Consider the following 23,338-nt stretch of genomic DNA (forward strand, 5'->3'; position numbering starts at 1 on the left):
ATGTGCTTTTATTCTCAATGAATAGAAGAAAATACACAGAGCCACAATGTGCTTAACCCAAAAAGTATGAAAAAGTGAATGCATAAATAAATCTAATTTATTGATTAGATGGAGTAGCCTTGAAAATGAATTCAACATAAAGTTATTTCCCTGAAGTTCAAGGTTTTCTTCTTTTTTTCTATTTTTGCATGGGCCAAATGATTATAAAATAATTGGAAAAACACAATTTATTCCACTACTAGGACAGACAGATTAAGAAAAGTCAACAGCCAGACCAAGGAGGAAACAGTAGGTGTTTTTGAGCATAAAGTTTTTGTCTGCTGCTGTCTATTTATCAGTCATTAACAAACTCTCTAAATGTTTCATCAATTCACAATATATGGGTCTGCACAGAAACATGACATAAATCAGCATAACATGGAAAAAAAGACCTTTGAAACAGCCAAATTCTGAAGGTTGAAGCTGCAAATTTCAATTAAGTCACATTTAAAACATAACACTTATGACCTAAAAAATTATAAAGATTAAAGCATGCATAATGATAACTTGGAGCAACATGTTCAGATCAGTTTTTGTTAGATAAATGCTAAAATCAAACCATCCAAAGCATGAAAATGAAATCCGTTTGGCAACAATGTGATTGCGAATCCTCTCATGTAGAAGGTTCCCTGAACTGCAGAAATCACTTATTCAACACAGATGAGTGTTGACTGATCTAATCTCCAATAGATCAGGCTTCTCATCCATGATGAATGTGATTAGTGAGGTCTATGAGGAGTGAACCGAATAATCAGTGGAACGCTGAGGATGCTGTATTTCTAGATATCTGCTAAAATGGCCTTGCACACTGCTGTATCCATCCTAGCAAATATCAATACTCTGAGCCGAAATGGGTTGATTTTGGCTCAATATCTCATGGGTAGTGTAGAGGAGATAAGAAGTGAGTGGGGTAATGTTGATTCATTTAGATATGTTAACTGTGACCAACATGATTTAAAAACTGAGAACCTGTTAGGTACACTGACTACGGCTGCTGCATTTTCTCTTTTAAACTGTTAAACTGGGTCACAACAAGTGTTTTAACTCATTCAAACCTTTCCATTCTTGATTTCTTCTTCTTTACAGACGTAGGTCACACTTTTGTTTTTGTACAATTCACAGCTGCACAAACAGCTACTCTACACAAATAAAGTGACAGACAGCCTTATCTTCAGTCTAACCCTCATCTGCAGCAAAGAGATCTGAGTAACAATGGGGTGAATGAAAACAACCTGGAGGGATTTCTCAACAGGGTGGCTGATCCAATTCTGCAAAACAAAATAAGAAGCTTCTTAGGAGTCATTCCGCGTTGGAAGGTAGCTTTCCACTGACATTGCCTGGTTTGGAGACGCATTTATTTAAAAGCCAGACAACAAAACAGGTTTTAAAAATATCAATTCAAAATTGTAATTTTATGGTATGGAACATTGAAAAACGTACTAGATGGATGCATATAAGAGATGCTGACAAGTCTTTTTTTTTTAAGTCCAAATCAAGACTGAAGTCTTTTGTCTCGCAATAAACTACTCTAATGTCTAGTCTGAAGTCTTTTAACTTTTGCAACTGAATCTCAAATTCAAACAGTTTCTGATGGAAACACAAACAGGTGGATTGATGGGTATATACGTAGCCATTCTTTGTTTATCTCAGACCCAGTAAGTTGACTTCAGGACAGACACAGTCAGGTTCATTGTATTTATTCTAACAAAAGAGGAAATTAAGTTGGTGATTAACATCAGTCCAGCAGCTTCTACCCCACAGTTGGAGACGGCAACAGAAAAAGAGGGAGGAGATGTCAGTTACTGGTTGCTATGGTAACCACCAACTGCCAAGAGCAGTAACAGAACTTAAAACACCAATAAATGTCTGAACAAACAACTTAACAAAATAAACTCAAAGGATAAATAAACAAATTTTGACAAACTTCACATCTATAATATTGTTAAAATAAAACATCCAGACATATAAAACACGTAAATACTTTTCCAACTATGCAGGAACTCTTTCTGTAGAAGTTTAAAACCCCCAGCTACAATTTCAGAAAAGACGAATTCGTCATACATAACTTATTTAGCTAACGTGATTTATCATTGCTTATTATCAACGCAGCCACTGTAGAAAGAACTACTTTTTACTTATGAACAGTTCTCAGATTCTGCAAAATCTTTACAAAGATTTAATCTTTGTATCTCTCACACTAACAAAATAGCATCAGTCTTTTCTCCTCTTCTTTTCTTAAAATGTGACTGTGGTAGCAAAATTTTCACAGAGGTGTCTTTCCTTGACCTCCGGAGCTGGTGGATTAAACTAGTTTTGAGTTGAGAGGGGCAGAGAAAAAAGGAGAAGAAAAATGTGGTTTAGAAAACGCTTGTGATGGCAGGAAACAGCTTTGCTGGCATATTCAACAAAGAGTTCCAAATTAAGTGACCTTTTCGGTCCACGAGTGGCTGATAAAGCAGCGAGGACGAAGAGAGGGGAAACAGATGCTCTGCAGCAACGTCCAAATGTGCCAAGCTGCAAATTAAATACAAACATTTTTCCTTTTTTTTTCTTTGGCAAAGAAAACTTCTTGTTATTTTGTCTGGTAATTAATTGGTAACCATTAAAAAGTCGGAGTGGGATCATTTCGCAATCCCCTCGGCTTCCCGCTGTGTCGACTCCCACTGTTATGGCAAAAGACGATTTTATGCAAATGCGCCACAAACAAGATCCGGATGAACTATTCATGATTTTCAGATTACAATAAATACATTATATCATAATAACTATAAAAACATGGGTGAGTGTTCCAAGTGATTGCATTTGCATGGAAAAATAATAAGCAGCTGAAACCTGAGGGAACGACGGAGAGGAAGAGCAAGAGCAAGAGCAAGCAGGAAGCATTTTTTTCCCCTCACAGCGATCACTGTGGAAATTATATCACTAATATCTGGTGCCAAGAAGAAACAACAGAGAAAAAGGTGAGACAGGAGGAAAACAAAGATGCATAGCCCTGAGCTGAGATGTATAAGGTTTTAAAGTACACATAATATTACATTGCGTTCAATTTATTTGAATAGGAAAAGATTGAAAAACATCGATTTAGCAGGAAAGGCATAAAAACACCCATATTTTAAAGAAATGTTATAAACATAAAGAAATAGTTGTACTTTACAGGAGGCTATAATGTGATGATTAGCTTCTGTGACTACACGACCTGGCCACACTGAAGTCACAGACTTGTTTTTTAGAGGGATTTTATGGTTTTCAATAAAGATTTTTATAAATACATCTCTAAAAAAGGTGTGTATTTGTATTAATTACCGTTTGCATAAACAAAAATCCAGTACAGCTAATTACTAAATAGGATGTTTGCGGTGAGGTGACATAAAGTATCCCCTGGCAATATTGGGAGAAAACAAGCATAACCATAGCAACAAATTCAGGAATATTGAAGAAAGTAAGTATTAAAACAGCAGCAGTTGATATTTTTGCTACTTGAAACAGATTAGATTTTTATAAAATATGCATTTTTAAATTGAAGAGCTAATTAATTTTTGTTTTTGCGATTTAAAATTTAAAAAAATCAACACATGTATGTAAAGAGAATAAAAGCATTTTCTTCATTTTTATAGAACGTGTCACAAATGCATGTAATTAGCAACTAAAAGACAAAAATATGACTTTACAAAAAAAAAGGAACATGCTATGAACTATTAGTGCCTTTCTTTGTGGAAATTTTTTACATATATTGCATGAAAATACCAAGGAAAAACTATTAAAGCTAGAATTTATTACCTTTACATTTTAGACCCTCAATTGTGGCTTGTAAAAGCTTTGGCCAAAAATGCTAAAGAGCCACAAGCTGTTCTGCAGCTGCAGGTTTCAAACCTCTGGACTAGAACCATATTAGATAAAAGACATTAAAACTCTGAATTAGTGCTTCTTTCTTCCTTTTTTTTGGGCAATCGCTAAGGCCACTAGCTTTTCAGTTGAAAACCAACAACTAGCAATTTGACAATTACTGTTAATATATATTTTTTTCAAAATTAATAGCGTGGTCTAAGGCAATATCTTCAAGCAATTTAAAAATGGTCATCTGGTTCACCTGTCCATCATTGGTTGGCTTAGACCATGATGTCCTGATGATGGCTTACAAAAACAGACCTCTCTTGCATCAAAAAATATTAAATACACTTAACCTTTTAATGTATATAATGACAACCAGATTGTCTTTGTCTAGATAATTTCTTTAATAGTCATCAAGACTGTGGAATAGAAAATCTGATGTCTTTCTCATCTGTATCTCTGATGGCCACAGTTTGCAAAACACAGAAACTATTTTATATAAAAGAAAAACTTTTAGAAACATTCCAGTTGAAGTTTCTCGTTATCGCTCTGTTCCTGGTGGTGGACAGGAAGTTGGCTGAGGTAACATGGCAAACACCCAATAGACTCCATTGTGTTATGTAATCTCTAGATAAATCCAGCTGTTCTGCGGAGGTTTCTTAAAGAAAACAAGTAAGCAAACAAAATCATAGAGACCATGAAACACACCAGACAGGTCACAGAGAAAGCTGTTTAAAGTTTAAAACAGGGTTAGGTTAGAAACAAAACATCTCTAGTTTGTAAAATATCATGAAATACTTTAGTTTTATTGGCATGACTACAAACCTACTAAGACATGACCATTCACCTAAACTGAAGAGCCTGGAGGATAAAATCAGAAAAGCAGCCAAGAGGTAACTTTGCAAGAGCTGCACAGCTAAGAAGGAAGAAATTATTGAAAGAAAAGCATTAAAATGTAGGGTTCCATGTAAGACATAGAAGAATATGGTCTAGCAAGTAGGGCTGGGTGATAAAGTTTTATTATGACATTTTGTCATTGCGATAGACACGCGTCCGACAGAATGTTTAATAATTTTCCTGAACTCCGATCCAGCGTTGCACAGCATTCTGGGAGATGTAGGCAGAGGAAACGTATTAGCAGCTTAACCTCTCAAGGCCATTTAAGCAAGGCTGGTGGCATCAACTAACTCACTCACTCTTTGGTTACCTAGCAACCTGTTGAGTAACATGCACAGCAGCAGTTTAATATTTCACCACTGTGCCTCATAACTGCTTAAGAATAAACAACAATGTGGGGTAAAGGAGTAAAACATTTCGAGAGGAAACTAGACAAAACAGGAATTGTCATGTCAGTGGTTTGGCAGTATTTCAACTATTTCAAACAAAAAACTAGTCAATAATGATCAATTATCAATATTATCACTCAATAATATATTGAGTGTAGGAAACTAGCACTACACATTACTTTGAACACACCATCTCTATTGTGAAACATGGTGGTGGCATTATCATGCTGTGGAAATGTTTTTTGGTGTCATCAAGAACTAGGAAGCTAACCAGGGTTGATGAGAAGATAGCTGGAGATAGAAACAGGCTAAAGACTTGAGCCTGGGGTGAAAGTTCACCTTCCAACAGGACGACCCTAAACACACTCCCAAAGTTGTTCCCTTGCCACTGCATGGATGTTGATGAAAGCAAACAAGTCTGCTCATTCGTAGCTCATCGCTGCCCGAGGAGCCAGCCGGTATGTGTGGCCACCGCTTCACTGAGGAAAGGTGATCACCATCCATCAGCCTGACTCGATAAACACCCACTCCTGGAGTGAGGCGATGCCACAGCAGGGAGGCGTCAGCCATTATAGAGCTAACAGAAACGACTCTTAGACACACTCAAGTAAACATGTTAAGTTAATTTATGTCATATTGGAACAAACAGCAGGCAGTGATATGAATGCATCAGGGTTTTTAGCACAACAAGCTTGAGCCATTTGTGGATGTTCTGACAATTCTTCTCGTTTTGTTGTTGACCAATAAAGTTAGATTGTCTATTTTTAAAGCCATTTAGCACACGGACGACTGAACAGCAATAAGATGAGTCATGGATATTGCAACATCGGCAATCTCTTTTTGCGTGTAGAGAAAAAAAAATCTATTATTTCTAATCCCATGAGCTTCACATTTAGCTCCTAACAATTTCCACAGAGACCAATAACCAGTGTTTTGTTTTTCCTGTGACAGGTAAACAGAATGTGTAAAAAATTGATTTTATCATCTGAAGAATATAAAAACCTCCCATGTACCCAGGAGTACCCAGGGAGCTTCAAATGAAAAAGATAAGCAAACAAAATCTAATTGATTCCACAGAACTTAAGTCAAGTAAAAAAAAGTTCACAAAGGATTTAGAAAAAGCAACAAAAGTGCTTTAACAGAAAGCAGAAGTGGAAATAGGTAGGATGAATGTCTAGCGAAAAGTTAAAGTGGACAGTACAAAGAAAAACTAACTTCTCGAGGATGTAAATCTCAAGTGTGTTAAAGGTGATGCACACTGAGGGAGGAGAACTGAAGGGGGCTGTTGTTTCTCAACTAAAAGGTCAGTGAGCGAGGATGCTGCACGTAGTGTCAGCTTGAGAGCATGCAGCCAGAGGGCAATGACTACTTGTGATGGACACCATATGTGCAACCTGGCCGTCAAGACACAAGTGCTTTTCCCTCTGATGTTTGCTGAAAGCAAATCTGCAGCACCGACTGAGAGCCGCTCCTCTGCTTCCAACAGGTGGCCTCCCAGGCTTTAAATTAGTTTAGAGTCAGGTTGAATGGGCAGCTAAACAGGTAGATTGGTGCTCCATAAACAATAGCCCCCTTTTATTTGATTAATTCATGTTTAAATAAAAGATACTTGAACCAAAAAAATTTAAATAAGTTGTAAGTTTTCATTTTTTTACATCTTCACGCACCAAAAACTTACTTCACTTTCTTGATAGATTCTCCTTTAAAATCTCAACTTCACATCTGAAAGAACGTCTGACAGCATGCGGTCTGAAATAATGACATGCCACTATAATATTGCACCTGTCTGCTGTGTCCCACTGGGAGAAACCAGAGCTTCAGTGAAACAGACACTAAAACGTAAAATCCTCAGAAATCAAACTATTGTACCACTCATATTTTACCTCTCTTTCCATGTGAAAACGGCTGCCTCTTTGTGCAGAAAGCCAGTTTTAAATGCTGGAAAGATTACAGGACAAAAACAGTACTAAAAATACAAAGTAGGGTAATCAAGCCCATTTTTCTCCTCTCCTAGCTGAAAGTTAATGTCAGAGTATGAAATATTTTCAGTCCAGCTCGGTCATTTAATCTGCACTGCAATTTCTGGGTATGTCCCAGTGACCTTTGACAGTAGGACTGAAATGAATTAAGAGATGAAATTTTTATGTCTGATACTATAAAAATAGAATGGATCAGAGACAGGCTTATTCTTGGGCGCATAAGCCACAGTTCCTGCTGAAAGTAGCTATCCTTTTAACAGACATTTTAAAAAAGCATTTTAAAAATTTTAAACAGTAGAATAGCGTTTAAATACTGTGAGAGCCTTGGAACCAGATAAATGTCTTGTTGTTTTCACCAGTAGTAACATCTGGCTGTTGATCATGTGTCACGTGATGGGAAATCATCTATTTCAAAAAGACTGAAAAACGATGTCATCTTAGCCCAAAAACTTTATATTGAAAAAAGTGTTTTTGATTTTTTTCAAAATTGCAGTTTATCCAGTAAGCAAATTTATGTTCGTGATTTCAGTGTGCACAACTATATGATTAATGGAAAAGCTGTGTGAGAGTGAGAGCACAAAACTTTCAGCTCATATCAAAAAGGATGAATACAGAAAAATTGCTGTCATAGAACAGGCTGGTTTAGAAAATGTTGGTCGAGTCAAAGTAAAGACGGTAATTCTATAGGGAGTGCGTTTAGTCTGAACACAGCATAAGGCTGATGCAGCGTCCTTAAATGCCAGTTTATAAGAAAATCCTGCCAAAACAAAATTCTAAGCTAAACAGATGCATTTGTTGACTTTTTCAGAGAAAATACCTGCATTTAGAGACATCCACTTAATATTCCAAGAAGATGCTCAATTCTGTACTCCTTTAATTTAAAAAAGACAAAAGCTTGACTAATTAGGTTTTCATTTAGGGGATTTCTAACATAAGGTGCTGCAGCCTTATTTCTTAACCCTTATTTCTTTATATCTAGCTTTCACTGTTGAAACAATTCAAGGACAAATTATCAGCAACTAAGGTATCAACAGAAATACTATTGTGACCATAAATTAAAGGCAAGTCTTTAGGTTACCTGCATCACATCGGTTCTCAAAGTATGCTGATTGGGATGCCTTTCCATGGCAAACATGTTCATCAGAAGCATTCATTTCATTACATCAATCTTAATTGGTTGGTGATTGTGATGTCAGCATGCCGTACGACACATCATGATGAAAAAACCTATTCTATCGACTTATGGATGAGAGACATGAGCTGCTTTTCTCCTGGCCCTTTTCAAGACTAATTTGTTCGAAGAGACACCATGAGGTTCTGCAGACCCTGGCAGCACATCTCCGAGGGTCGCAGAGCTGCACTATCAATCCACCACCATCGTAATAGAAGGCGGTTCCCTCTGGGCATCTCACATGCCAGGTGTCTGCCTGTTGAGTTAGTAGATTTTCATGAGAGGAATCAAGTCCAGACGGTTTTGCCCGGCTGATGAAAATACTGGGCCTTAAGATTAGCTGTTTCTTTCTTAAAAGGAAAGAGAAGGCAAGAACAAAGATTTTATGCGGCGATGGGGATCAAAACAGGGAACAAAGAGCAGGTTGGACAAAAAGAAACGGAGGAGTGGAAAGATAAAATGATGGTGGAAAAACAAGAGGTGGGAAAGTGAAGCTGGAGTAAAGATTGAACCCCACATCAAAAAGATATATGTTAGACAAATTCAATGACATGCAGATAAACACCAAGTCTAAAACAAAATGAGCAATCTCATTGACGTTTCCATTCATGTATGCATATCACGGCAGCAGCAACATGGGAAAAAAGTTTTACTTGTTTAAGAGATTGATTGTGACAGGATTTAAGGTTCTGGGGATTTTCAAGGCAAGCTGATCCTTTATTTAACCTTAGGGTGTGCAAGTTCTCCAGAAACTGTTCATTTCTCTTCCTACTCCTGAGAGGTGTATAAGAAAAAATACTTGCAGCTGAAGTAAAATTTTAATTAGCGTGTTTTGGCCGCTGTATATGTTTCTAAGGGCTTACTGAAGTGAAAATACAAACTAGAGATATAGAACTAATGCTCTGTCTGTGCAAAAATGAAAACACTCCAAGATTTTGATTATATTTACTTTGAAAAATACACGTTTGTTGGAAAAACAATATAATCAAAAAGCAAAAGGTGCCACCAATCACTCATAAATGACAGACTAAGTCACACATCTCTAGACAAATTGCATGCAGGCACTGTGACCTAAAATCTTCCACAATGTGTCTCTTTATATTATTAGCAAAGAAAAAAATTGATCTTATTTTATTATGAAATTCAGAGACAGATCTTTTATGCATAAAACTTCAGAAAGTTAAAGTTTTCAATCCGCTGAAAAATTTCAGCTATTCAATCAGGCACAGGGTCAAATATGCAAAGCAGTGATACCCCTCCCCCACATGCTGCTGCATACTGTCGCTTAGTTGGTTGGAAGATGGCCACAGACATGCAGTCTGCTTAGATCCAACTAAACACAGTCAATTTGATATGATTATATTAATCATATTGATGTACAATGATCCAAAACATACAGTCAAAGCAACCCAGGAGATTACTAAAGCGAAGAAGTGGAACATCCTTGAATGACCGAGTAAGAAATCTGACATGATTCCAACTGGAAATTTCACTTGCTGAGGATTAAACTTCGGACAGAAAGGCCCAAAAACAGCAAAGGCATGATGGAGCTTTAAAAATGAGGAAACCCAACATCTGCTGATGTCTATGAGCAAAGGCTTTTCAACCATGTATTCTGAATGAACGTTGTGTGTTTTCAGTTTTTTTAATTATTCAATTACTTTTGAGGCCCTGGAAATAAAAATAAAAAATGCTCTAGATCCTCACATTTTTATGCAATTTTTTTGTTCATCCTCTGAATTAAAGCTGGAAATCTGAGCTTCAACAGCATCTGTGTTGTTTTATGTAAAATTCTTTGTGGTAATGTACAGGACCAAAATTAGATCTGCTCTGATCTGGAAGGAGAGTTCCAACAATTTCATGGCCAACATTGAGTCTAAAAAGCAAATGGCAATGAACAGCAAGTTTTTATATTACAAAAACTGTTAGATAATACAAGCCTCTTCTGTTTCAATCAATTTCTTCTGGCTTTGTCAACAGTGGATGACCTCATAAAGATCCCTTTTCTTCTTTCTTTTGGCTCCTGCCCTGCAGTGTTTTAGCGTGTTTGACGCTTCACATGTGGAAACGGCCTAAAGTAGGATTGGTTTGGTATTGTGACTTACTAGGGTTGGGAGGAAAAAGAGTGCAGCTCTTGCAGTGGATGATCTCCTTCACGACTGGAACGTCCTGGGAGACGGGTGTGGGCACCATGCCGAGGCCGGGCATCATGGGGTTTATGGGGGTGATTCCAGCCATCATGCCAAGGTTAGGATCAAAATCTGGAAGCATGACAGACACAGAAATGTTCTAACTCAACCCAGAACTCTGGTCCAATACCAATTAAACACAAACAGAATCTATTGCATTGCATTCCAAACTGTGTACTTTCCCCCTCTCTGTGAATCAACATCAGTGACCTAGCAGCAGCCTATACTTAATGGCAAACACAGCCCCCTCATGAATAAATCATCTGTTAAACAACATGCATATTTTAAGACGTTTTCACTGAGTCACTCCTTCTCTGTCACCCCAGCTGTTTGAATGATGAACTCACAGATAATGTAGTTGGCTCTGAAACCTACATCACAGATGAGATTTATTTGCAATATTGATTTACACAGAGGGGCGTGACTACATGGACACAAACACATGCATATAAACAACGGTGGCATCCGAAGCTGCCACACTGGCTTTTTAAGTGCATTTGTGTGCCTGCGAGGAACGTTGTGAAATGCAAATCACTGCATCCTGCACTATGAGCCTCGGCTTCACCTGCAGAGGATTTGGAGCTGACATTTATACGGCAGGTTGTTTAATGCGTATGCACCTGCGTGCGAGCATGCAGAGCACCGCTCACTAAAACAAATCCTTCACCAGAAATTATGTGCACGCTGCACTATCCTAGATAAGAGGAAAGGGGGAAAAGCTACTTTACAGAATGTGGTATTTGCTGACTGCAAGTGAGAGTCAACGGAATCGGTATCATGATGTGCATAAATAAAAACCAACATGATGAATCAGACGTATCAAAACATGCGTCTTTAAATGATTTATTTTAGGTTGGACGTAAAAATGCCCATATGGGTTATTAAAAGCAGTCTGGGCAGAAACACCAGAGAGATGAGACCCTCGCTACTTTAATGTTCGACTAATTATAAATAACACTAAAACAGGTTACATACAACAACTAAACTGTGTACAAAATAGAATCATGTAACTAGATTAAAACTGCAGTTCAATCCAAAAGGAATCATAACTATTTAAAATGACAGGAAATAGTTGTTATTGAGACAAATGCTGACATATTTTCAGAGCACATTTTCTGCTTGCCGGAGCATCATTTGTATAGGTGATGTTTTCTTACGTTTGTGGTATGTTAAAATAACATTTAGTAAAGTTTTCCAGGCATAAATGCCTTTCATTTTTGTCTGCAGTGACCACTCTGCTGCACTTTACCCACTAATTTCATGGTAAAGTCATAATTACTACTTTTCAACTTAAACAGCATACATGTCAGCGCCTGTGTTGCAATTATGGTGGAAAAACGCTCCCTGTTTACCACTACAGCATAACGTACTGTGAAAACCTTAAAGGCAACTCAACAATTCTCACTTTGTTTTAAAGACGTGTTTGAAGATTTTTATTATTGCTGTGATTTTTTCTTTGCAGTAGCCCTTCAGGGCTTGATTTGGATCAAAGCACAAAGTCCAAAATAAACAAACTAATGGAGGCCATGAAGTTATAAAGACTGTCTCAAGGGTATGACCACAAAATTCAATGTATTTTATTTGGATTTCATGTTCTGGGTGCACACATATTATGACCATATTTTTATTCATATTTTTTTACTTCAAGCTAGACATACCTGAATGCTTAATGGATTTAAGCACAGCAGGTGATGTGTATCTGTGTAATTAGAAGGTGGGCCTGAGGAGGTCAACACCCTACATCAAGGTGTTCATAATTGTTAGGCAGATTATTTTCTTTAGACAACAATGGCAAAAAATAAAATAAAAATCTAACTGACTCTGAAGTCAAAACTTAACAAAAAGTCTTTCAGAAGGATGAAACTGCAACGATATTGAGGCTCGATCATAAAACCATCAGACAATTTGTTGCACATGGTCAACAGGGTTGCAACAAATGTGCTGAGAAAAGAAATTAACCATCAAGAATTTCAGAATACTCAAGTGTGAAGTCACCAGGAACCCATTATCACCCTGTTCAGTCATATTCCATGACTGCAACCTACCTGAAGTATCAAGAAGTAAAAAAAACGTTCAGGTCCCAGAAACATCGCCAGGGTAAGAGAGGCTGAAACCCGACCACCACTGAACAAGACTCACAAGCTGAAGCGTCTAAACTGGTCCAAGAAATATCTGAAGACAGCTTCTTCAAAGGTTTTGTCGATGAACTAAGAGACTCTTGGATGGGCCTGTGGCTGGATCAATAACAGCTACAGAGCTCAATTTCCAGTCAGACACCGGTGGAAGTGGGATACTGGTATGGACCGGATAATATTAAAAATAAGTTGGTTGGAACATTTTAAAGATGGGCTCAAAATAAATTCCAAACCTTTTTCCAGTAGTTAGACAGGAAGACTTTATTTAAACAGTGATGCAGGAGGAAGTTTCTTGTCTCTTCTAAAAAGACAATAATCTTAATGGAGTACAACGCTCCATCACATGCATTCAAGTATTACGGTAAGTGGCTATCCAGTAAAGAGTCCTTTCCTCACCTGATCTGAACCGGATCGAGAACATGTGGACAGTTCTTAAACAGGATTTTCAGTGAAGGAAAACAAACTAAACTGGATGTGAACAGTGTCTGGGAGGCTGTGGTTGCTGCTGCACAAAATTTTGATAATCAAACTGATTAGGCAACTGATAGGCTCCATGAATGGAAGACTGATCACAGCAATAGTGGCTATGTTGATCACTAATTTTTTTTAAATGTCAGACATGTATGGGAAACCACTGGGTTATTTGTTTCACTTAAACAGATGAAAATATAAAAGTCAGATGGGAAATCTGTGTTTTTCATTTAGCTGTGTAATAACTCTGCAGAATAATAGCTGCCCAATAACTTTACACATATTGATATTCTCTTGAGAGTAAGAACCTCCCTTTTATCTTCTTAATCATTCATGTTTGGGGTTTATTAACATTTTGGATAAACCATAATGTGGTTGGTGATTACGCAAAGATAATCCTCAATAATAAATATACAGTAAAAATTGTGCACACAGTGTCGTACAACACAAAACAATGCATAACTTTGCCTCAAGCCAGGGTGCACACATCTATCTTTGGGCTCTTCAGTGACAGTAAAGTCAAAGAAAATACTTCCTTCATATCTATTTGGCTTAAATGGATCCAGAAACATTCCCTGGAAACCAATTTCCTTTAACCACACAGCAATAGAAATAAATTGATGAGTTAAATGACAGAGAGTGAGGGAGAATAAAGAAATATTCACACTCCTAAAGACACAGATTAGTGTGCCTGGAAAAGGACAGGATGAAATAAATATATTAAGACAGATAAAACCGGCTGAAGGACAAAGCTGAGAGGGGGAAAAATGAGCCCATCAAGTAAGATTAAAAGAAAATGAATGAAAACTATATATCTACTGATGACCTCAGCATCAGTCTCTAACCAGGTGTGAGAGGAACTGGGATAAGTATCTTTGTTGCTAGGCGATTGATTGCTTCTTCTTGTTGTAGTAGACAGAAGAATAAAGATGGAGAACAGGAGAGAAGATAAGAGGTGGTGGATTGAGAAAGCTGAAACATCTGTAAAAAAACAGAACCCTCCCCCGCCAAAAAATAAAGAATATCAACACCAAAAGCAGTGTTGTGGGAGATTACCCAAAGAAAACAATGTACACCGATCTTGGAAGACACGCTTTATTGTCTGACACCAATTCTCCAGTGGTATAAAGAGGATATATGCTTATGAGTTCCTACATCGATGGAAAGCAAAGTAGATTTCAGAGCACATGGAGAAAGCGATCTGGTTACATCAGGGTGCTATTTCACAGCGGTGCTGCTCATTTCACCACTAAAGAGAGTGTATGAGTGGTGGTGTGTGCGTGTTCGGCTGTGTATTTATCCCTGGCCATTAAAAGCTTGGGACCTGAAGCAAAAATGTAGCAGAGCTGTGTGTAATAAAGGAGATTATTTACTTCTTCCTCAGGATTTCCAGCCTTACCACAGTTCTCTCATCTCCATTTTGAACAAAATAGCTCGAGGACACGTTTCATCACTGACAATCCATTATTTCTCTCTCCTTCAGTAACAACTCATTATAATGCAAGCAGTAAGTGGACACAGATGAGCATGTAGTTTTCTGCATAAATAGCTGCTCTTACTGTTGGGATTTGCTGCTGTGATCCGGATTTGAATTTGGAAACGTTTTACGGTTCGGGCGGCAGTGAGAGAATGAGCTGTTTTCATTTCTTCCATACAGTTTGGGTTGTCATCAATGGATACCACTACTATTTCTGGTGAGTCGCAGAAGAGAGAGAGAGAGAAAAAAACAAGGACTTTAAGGTGATGATCACTTGAAAAATAAAAATATTTAAGGTATACTGTAAGATATACTAGTAGAAGTAGATTATTCAGCTTCTGAGTAGTCTTTAAAACTCTAGCAGATTCACATGCACTGACAATATTTGGTTATATCTTAAAAGAGGTTGTGTGATCTCATACAGAGTTATAAGCATATTTTTAAACTATTTAAATTGAATTGTACTAGAGTGAGAAAGAAAGTGGCCAACTTCTAAGATGCTTCCAAACTTCCCAGGGATGAACATCCCCAAACTTTGAACAGGATGATCCTGAGTGACGTTACAAAAATAACCAATGAGGAAAGGACTGCTAGTCTCACTTACCAAGCTGTACAAAATCAGTTTAATTTCTCCCCATGTTCCATTTTTATTTTGTTTAGTAGGTAGATTAATTTGAAGCATCTAAATCATGCATGTAATTTCAACAGTTTAATAGAAAAACAACCTAAATGTATTGGGATTAAAATGCAATTTGTTAAAAAAAAAAATCTTTAAAGTTTAAAGTTTTTCCTGTGACTATTTGTCGTAATCTTTTTTGTAGCGTTGTCACTCTGCTCCATTTAACTCACTCATCAATGATGATTTTTCAGGATGTTTATCCTGGTTTTGACACAGACATTTTCTGTGATCCATTAAGATTGTTTGTCCTGTGTGTGTCTGTGTTGCCCTGCGATTAACTGGTGATCTGTCCAGGGTGTACCCCGGCACTCCATCCATAACTCTGCAAGGATTAGAGTCTATGGATATCTGGTTGGCTTTATGAAACAACTTTAAAAAGTCTTAGTAAAAGCACATCAATTTTTTTCCGATCTTTGCATAGACAGTCAGCGATTTGACTCCCTCATTATTCAGCTCATAATATTTCTCTCTGTTCTTTCTGGTTCTTCCTGTGCAGACAAAAAAATTCTCTCCTGCTTCATAAACTCAAAGCATTGCTTCATATGCTGTACATATTGAACTACTTAATGTCACAGTGCTTAAAAAAACTGAGTCTACAGGGAAGGGCTTTCAGTGTGAATCATTCTGAATTCATAAATTAAACCATATTCAGGTTTTTCTACTCTAATAGACAAATGTTGTGATTTTGTGTTTTCCACATTTGTAGTCATAAGATCCTTCGCTTTGCATGATAAATGTTAAAGTTGACAACAATTAGAAAAAAGCAGGCCTGTTTGGATGGGGTGCCAGCAGAAAGTCTTTTCTACTAAAAAAACATCACAGCAAAATTTATGTTTGTGAAAGTTTCAACTCAGTGAAACAAACTCCTGGAAAAATGTCCTCTGTACAAATGAGACAGAAGTAAAAATGTCTGTGCAAAAAACAAATTAAAATCTCGTTGTGAAGAACAGTGGAGCAAAATTCATCCACAAGGATATGAGAGGACAATGAAGGTGTATATGAAATAAATAATTAAAGTGACTCAAAAGCTTCAACAAACTACTGATTTATAAGGAGTATTTTTTTTCCCTTAGCATGCATATTCACACCAGCTGTGAGTTTGAGGTTAGGAAAAGCTCTAATAGTGCAAACTAATGTTAGCCAAAACAATGGCTTTTACAATAGATATTTTTAGGATAAAGCCTAAAAAATAGTTAAGAAATATTAATTAGAAACCCGTTAACTACCCTGATACCCTGTTACTTTAAAACTAAGATTTGCAACTATAATGTTGTTGATAATGTTGGTTTATGACACCAACATTATTACTGCTATGCAAGAGTAGGATGTGTGAAACAGAAGAATGGAAAGCGTAACGATGCCGTCCGTCTATATGTAAAGAGAAGTACGATAAGAAAATACGTTTTTAACACAAGAGAACTTGTGGTGTTTTCCATTCAGAAAAAAAGTATCTGAACTTTTGTGATGTCGCCTTGTTATTTAAAGGAGAGCGTATGCTGCAAACTGCTCCAGTTTCTAGTTAAACCTGTTTGAAGTAAGCACTGGGGTAATATAATTTTAAATATATTACAATGATGTGATACAAAAACTGAAAGATGTTTCATTGTCATTTTAAAGATCCATTTATTTTCTTCCAATTTGGTTTTTCACATTAGCTCCCGCTAATGGTATTCCTCGATTCCCCACCATGCGTTGCAGGTAAAGAAATAGTGACCTCCTTAGGTGAAAAACATAATAAAAATGTACAGTTTTTGAAGAAATTTAGATTTTTTTATGTATCATAAACAACTTTTAGGCTTATAGGAAAACTACAACATATTAAGACCAACATTTTCAACTCGTCAGGGATCCCTTTAACCCCTCTGTTGGTAATAGACTAAAAAGGTGGCGAGTCAAGCAGTAGTTTCAGAAATTATTTCTGCAACAGATGAGTTCAAAGTTCAAACGCTAAGCATTGACACAACATAAATGAACTTTTATTGCCAATTTTCTTTTACGGCTTTCTTCTCTAAGTAGTTGAAATGACTATATTGCTTTTCTTCGCCATGCTCACTCATGTAATAGCAATGTCTTGGATGATATCTTACCTAGCTCATTTATTGGCTGTCATCATTTACTGTTGCCCCTTAATAGAGTAAGCCCGTTGACACAAACTGCATTACAGGAGATCAATAAGGCTTTAAAATCGATTAATCAATGTTGTAATTTAGTACTGATAGTGTGGAAGATGAATGAGGTTACTAAGCAACATCTACCACTAAGCATAAATAGGCAGCTGGAGACATTCCTGGCAAAAATCTTAAGAGTAAAGATCAACAGCTAAAGAAAACTAAAGAAAATCCAAAGCCCTCAATGAAGCATTGTAGTAGAACAGAAACAAAATGTTTCACACTTTTACCACATGATACAATGACTCCAGCCAAAAGTAGACTCTGTAATGACTAGATTTCTCACAAATTTAGTAGCCAAAGCCTTTGGAACAAAATGTTCTTGGAAAAATGTGCTGTATTTAAAGTACAGAAAAATCATTTTGCCTTTTTGAAGGCTAAATGGTGTGCTTGTTGGCTTTAGATTCACTCTTTCAAGAAAAACCAAGGATAAACATCAAATATCAAAGTAAAGTCTTAGGACTATAAGAGCCAAAGGCTTCATCTGTAAATAAACTCATCAGTGAACTAATCAATACAAGCATGGTTTAATAATTGATGCCTATTGAATAATTCACTTTAGGTATAAGCTGTACTGTTAGCCATCATTTTGTGCATTTATAGTGATGGAGGAGGGCTGTATGAGTTCGCTTTTGTAGAAACTCCACAGAGAGGTAAAGAGCACAGAGCTTCTCTTGAAGAAGAACAATAAAAGAAACCTGGGGCTGGTTCCACCCACACGTGGCCACGCATCCGTCTGATTCTTTTTACCAAGCTTGTCAATGAGCTTTGCTTTGTATTTTCTGTCATGTTGGAGAAGTGAAACTCACAAATGCGTCTTCTTGCTCTGAAATGTGCCAACGGACACATGCGTAACTGCCTCTGAGATTATTACACTCATTCTTTTTCCTTCTTGTTCCTTTTGATCATGTCCTTTTGATGTTAAACTCTGTCCTGGAGGTCTGTTCAAAGTAATTGCATTTTGAGTGCCCTGTAAATCATAATGTGAAGACAGAAAAAAAGTCAAATTATTGAAAAAAAAAAAAAACAAGACTTGATTGTGTTAAGCCCTTAGCTATTAATGTCATCGTCTTCACTCCTCCCTTTTCCCCTCCTCTTGATTTCCAGGGTAAACGTCCCTTCTAGCTCTCTGCAGTGGGTGGGAGGTTGAAGGGACGACAGGCAATTGCTGCAAGGGTTTCTGAATAATATTCTCTAATGAGGCGAGATAGCCATGCCACCTGGAACCCTGCCAGCTGAAGCCTCTCACAATCTCTGCCAGGAGTCACCATCTCTGCTTTTTCATCCGAACATCTCCAGCCTGATTTCTTTTTACTGCAACCTATTGGGTGCCGTTGCCCAGGGGCCAAAGAGAAAAACTTTCCTTCTGTCAAAAAAGTTACACCTTTGCCTGAATTTATAACATCTAAATAATAATCAACCTCTTTATATCTCCCCGTGGAACCTTTATTCTGTGTCTGCCACATAAGCCTTTCACTATACCCAGCCTTCAATGGGGAAACATGGCTGTCATAAACGGAGAAGTACGCTCTGAAAAGTCCCATTTCAAGAGCAGTAAAGCTGCAGCTTTGTTTCTTTCTGACATACTGCAAGCCTGAGGTAAGGAGATCTTCCACCTACATACAGCCACAACCTTCATACATTTAGCTAATGCATTTCAATAAATTTAAACACTATGGAGAAGTTATTTTATTTCAGCAATCCAATTCAAAAACAAACTACATTACATAGAACTATTGCACACAGTGTGATATATTTCACACCCTGCTGGGAAATGAAATCAGCATCTCCATAATAACTGTCAGGAGAGGAAAGCATGAAGAGTTGTAACATCTAGACTGCTGCCCTTCAACCTTCACCAGCAGAAAACATGGCTCCCCAGATTCATGACTGTGGAAACTTTACACTGGATCTCAAGCAACTTGGATTCTTCACACTGTATTACTTGTATTACTTGACTTAATTGCACATTTCTTTTTATCTGAGTATGCTATTTTTAATAACGATACAGTATTTTATATAAAAAAAATTGCCCTTCCTGAACAATCTCCTTTTGATTTTTATATTTTTACTTTACCTTACCCTTGTGTGAATATCTATGCTTCCATTTACTTTAACTTATTGATGTGAAGTTCCTCACTGTCAAGAGATATTTCCATTATATTGCATTTATTGATCATATGTATTATTCTATTTTTTTTTTTTTTGAAGAAGCTGAATTATAAGGTGGGTGTGAATAAAAGTTAGTCATTAAAATAAACAGAAATTAACACGTAAAAAGTATTATTCTGTGTATAACAAATCTACAGCACACATCAGTAGTTTCAGTTTTAATTTTCTTAAAAGTGAAATTACTTAAGTAAAATACAATTATGATTATATTCTAATTTATGGAGATCTGCCTCCATTTCCTGATGCTAATCCAGGTAAACTCACGTGTGGGAATAATCCATTAGTCTTAAAATAACATATAAGGGACTTTATCAATGAGTATCTAATGATGCATGACATTAACTTTCCACATATTTCACTGCGTATCGAGCATTGGGGTTTGCAGCGACTGTGAGGCACAGATGAGGGTGAGTGGGATGTAACAGACAAAAGGGATGCTTGTTTATTCAGTGAACACTTGACAGCCCCTGGAAGCTGCTTATCTATTCTCCAGAGTGTCTGAGCACGTGTGTGTCCATGCAAAACTACGTGTATCTAAATTAATTCTGATAACTTCAAAATACATGTGTGAAAAGCTGAGTGCTTTCCTCGTGGTGGAGTGTGACTGTGACAGCCGACACTTTAATAATTTCACTGGAGAGCAGGTTTAAAGAGGAAAAAAGCCATACACTCAAAGAGGTATGATTCTAGAAAAATTGTTATATCTAAGGCTAACACTCCTGCTGAGCCTCTTTTTTCTTAAAAGGGTGTTACTGAATTGAGCTTGATTTTTACCTACCAAAATTAGGTGTTTTTCATTTATTAAGAGAAGACAATATATCCTCTTAGAGTTATATTGAATTACATACATCACAATATAGGTTTGGCAGGTTAAATGTAACTTGAAGCTAAAAGAAAATCAAATGTAAAGTGGAAAACAAATCAAAGTCAGTTAACTTAAACATTATAAAAAAATGATGCACAGTGTGAGCCTGACAAATTATGGCTTTACCAGGAACAGAATCATGGGGGGAGTTTTTGTTTTTCACTCTTAGCTTTTCCAGGTTGGCCAATTAAATGGAATCTATGAGGTGTGGTTCAGTACATTTGGGTTAAGATTTAAATACATTTTCAAAGCTGTTATAATTAACATTTATGCAAATCTCAAACTAATTAGAGGGTGGATTAGAGGTTAGCAAAAGTATTTCATGCACTTTTAGATCAAGTGGTTTCTCCCTTATTTTGGTGTAGTTATTCTTCCCTCAGCTGTGTTTACATTATGACATAACTTTGTACTTTCAACCACAGATCTATTCTTCAGGTTTAAATAGACATAAATAGAAAAACAGGCATCAGCAGAAGACTGAGCAGAGCTGTTTTCAGACTTCATATGAAAAAGGTGGCGGCTTTTCATGAGATGGTGTTTCAGTGGAGGACCAAGCCGAAATGACATGTGAAACATAGTTCAGCACATTTCACTTTCTCTCCGTTCTGCTTAGGTGCTGTTAAAAAGTGCTGAGTTTCTGCATCAGTCTTATGATGGTTTTTGCAAAGCCAGCTAATTTATTTTTTCTGGCATCACGTTGGCATGACTGTTTTTGAGATAGACAGAAGCTATGACAAGGTTTCATAAAAGATGTAATGTAGCAATCTGTAAGACTTTGTGTAAAAACTGATAGTGGGACGTTCATAGTGAAGTAAAAATATGTGAACTTTTCAGAAAACCCCTTAAGTAACTGTATCTGGAACGCATAAATCATTCTCGAACTGCTGTTGCAAAGTTTGTAATTCAAAAATTGCTTTTAACTTGAACTTTTGTGCCATATTTTGGTTTTAAAGCATCAAACACCTCCTGCTGGGTAGCATTCATGTTAACTAGAGCCAAAAACTTACAGAGCCATTAAATAGCAAACAAATGTTACTGAGTGTTATGATTCAAAGTAGTAACATTAAAGATTTTAAAACCATAAAAAGATGGAATCTACTTGGAATATACATCCAACTAACTCCAACGAAGTGCCGTGTACATACAAGAAAGCAGTAACATAAAATATGCCGTGTTCGATAATAAAGACCAGGTTGAGAGGTCTGTATTTGGAGACGGATGTAGAAGAACGCTAGAGCTTTACATCTGGTTCTGCTTTGTAGAAGGGAAAACACTGATAAATGCTGGGGAAACACATAATGAACTCTGCTAGAGGAGGAGTTTTTTGTTCTCTCTGTCAGATGTCAAATATGTTAAAACCAGATGCTGACTCCTACTGATTCCACAACGTATCAGGGATTTTACTCACCAAACCGCAGACACCATGATGTCAGAAACAAAGAGAGGGGTCATAATCACTCAGAAAAAACTTCTCATCCACTGTAGCCACGAAATGAATCCTTGACTTATTTCTGATACCTTGTTTAGCCAGAGAAGAAAATTACTCTGCTGTCTCTTTCAATTCAGGAAGTTTGTCTTCTTAACTCCTGACTGAAAAAGACAAAAGATTCATGTTGCTATTTACGTTTCTGACTTCCAGAAAACCAAATGTGCTATTCTATAGTCGCCACCGACTTAATGTCTAAAACATAATGGAACAAAAACCGTACAGCAGCACAACTTAAAGATAAAAATCAATCATGTTACAGGTTAAGAAGTGGAAAATTCAACTGCAGCTACAACCTGAGCTGAACACCAGATCAATTTTTTTTTTTTTTTTTTGCCGGAGATACAATGAACCCCTCCTTCCCTGTCGGATATGGGTCAGATTCCTTACAGTAAACTGTCCTGAAGTCTGACCTGTAGATCAATATTGTGTTGGGATGTTGGTTCCCAGCTGCGTCCCTGTGTCGTCTTGTCAGATGATTTGGGTCTCATTGCTTCCAGGAGCTTGGCCTTGTAAACACGTTACTGCAACTGCAGGCTCTCCATGCTGTCCACTGATTGAAGCTTAATAAATGGGAGGTTTTCGAAATAGCTTGTTTTCCAGACACCAAGAATAGATTAACAAATTGCCAGAAAACAGCTAAATGACTTAATTTAGTGCTTTGACTATTTCTAGAATCAGTAGACCCAAATGATAATACTAAATTACACAATTATTACAAATGGTACTCAGCACAGAAGCAACCACATGCTGCAGAAGGACTGGGGAGGCTGACTGGACTGAAGCCACAGGAAATTGATTCATTTTATTGTTTAAGGCTATTATGGAATGTCTCCACTTATGAATAATTATTAAACATTCACAGTAAAAGACCTGTTAAATTCTAACATTGCTAAGAGATTTTATTTCTGAATATGTTGACATTTCAGAATATTTTACACCTAGCTTTTTTATTTTTATCAAATCTGTTACACTAATCCTGTCTCAGTATATAGTTTGGATCTGGTATTATTAGAAAAAAAGTTACTTATGCTGCTTATCATGCAGGTACAAAGTGTAGCTGTATAGCTGACAGCGCCTTTATGGTTTAGTCTTATTAACTTTCAAGACAAAAAGCAACAATAAAAGTAAATAGTTCCCGAACCAGGAAAAAATGCTATTGGCAAATATTTATATTATATATATCAGAATAATAACCCAAAAAACTTTACTTTTAGGTACAACTCTAGGTACCATTATGACTGATGCTTGGATACACACTACAATAACCTCTAGAACAACAACATAAATCACACAGTGTGCACAATCTTTTCTCCTGCCTGTGGCCTGAAACGTATCTCTCACAAAAAACCCAAACACTTCCCAAATATACAACACAAATATAAAAAAACGA

At 36.9% G+C, this 23,338-nt stretch overlaps 1 protein-coding gene across 4 annotated transcripts in view; it reads right to left on the reverse strand.

Moving 5' to 3' along the window:
• The window catches only part of enox2 (ecto-NOX disulfide-thiol exchanger 2), a 193,783-nt gene that overhangs the window by 39,485 nt on the left and 130,960 nt on the right, over nt 1–23,338 (reverse strand). For all 4 annotated transcript variants that reach the window (XM_023328396.1, XM_023328395.1, XM_023328397.1 and 1 more), the window contains one exon: nt 10,409–10,564. In XM_023328396.1, the coding sequence (XP_023184164.1) occupies nt 10,409–10,564 (156 nt within the window). The remainder of the gene's footprint in view (nt 1–10,408; nt 10,565–23,338) is intronic.

Source organism: Xiphophorus maculatus, chromosome 23 (genome assembly GCF_002775205.1).
Source record: "Xiphophorus maculatus strain JP 163 A chromosome 23, X_maculatus-5.0-male, whole genome shotgun sequence".
NCBI classification, from domain to species: domain Eukaryota; kingdom Metazoa; phylum Chordata; class Actinopteri; order Cyprinodontiformes; family Poeciliidae; genus Xiphophorus; species Xiphophorus maculatus.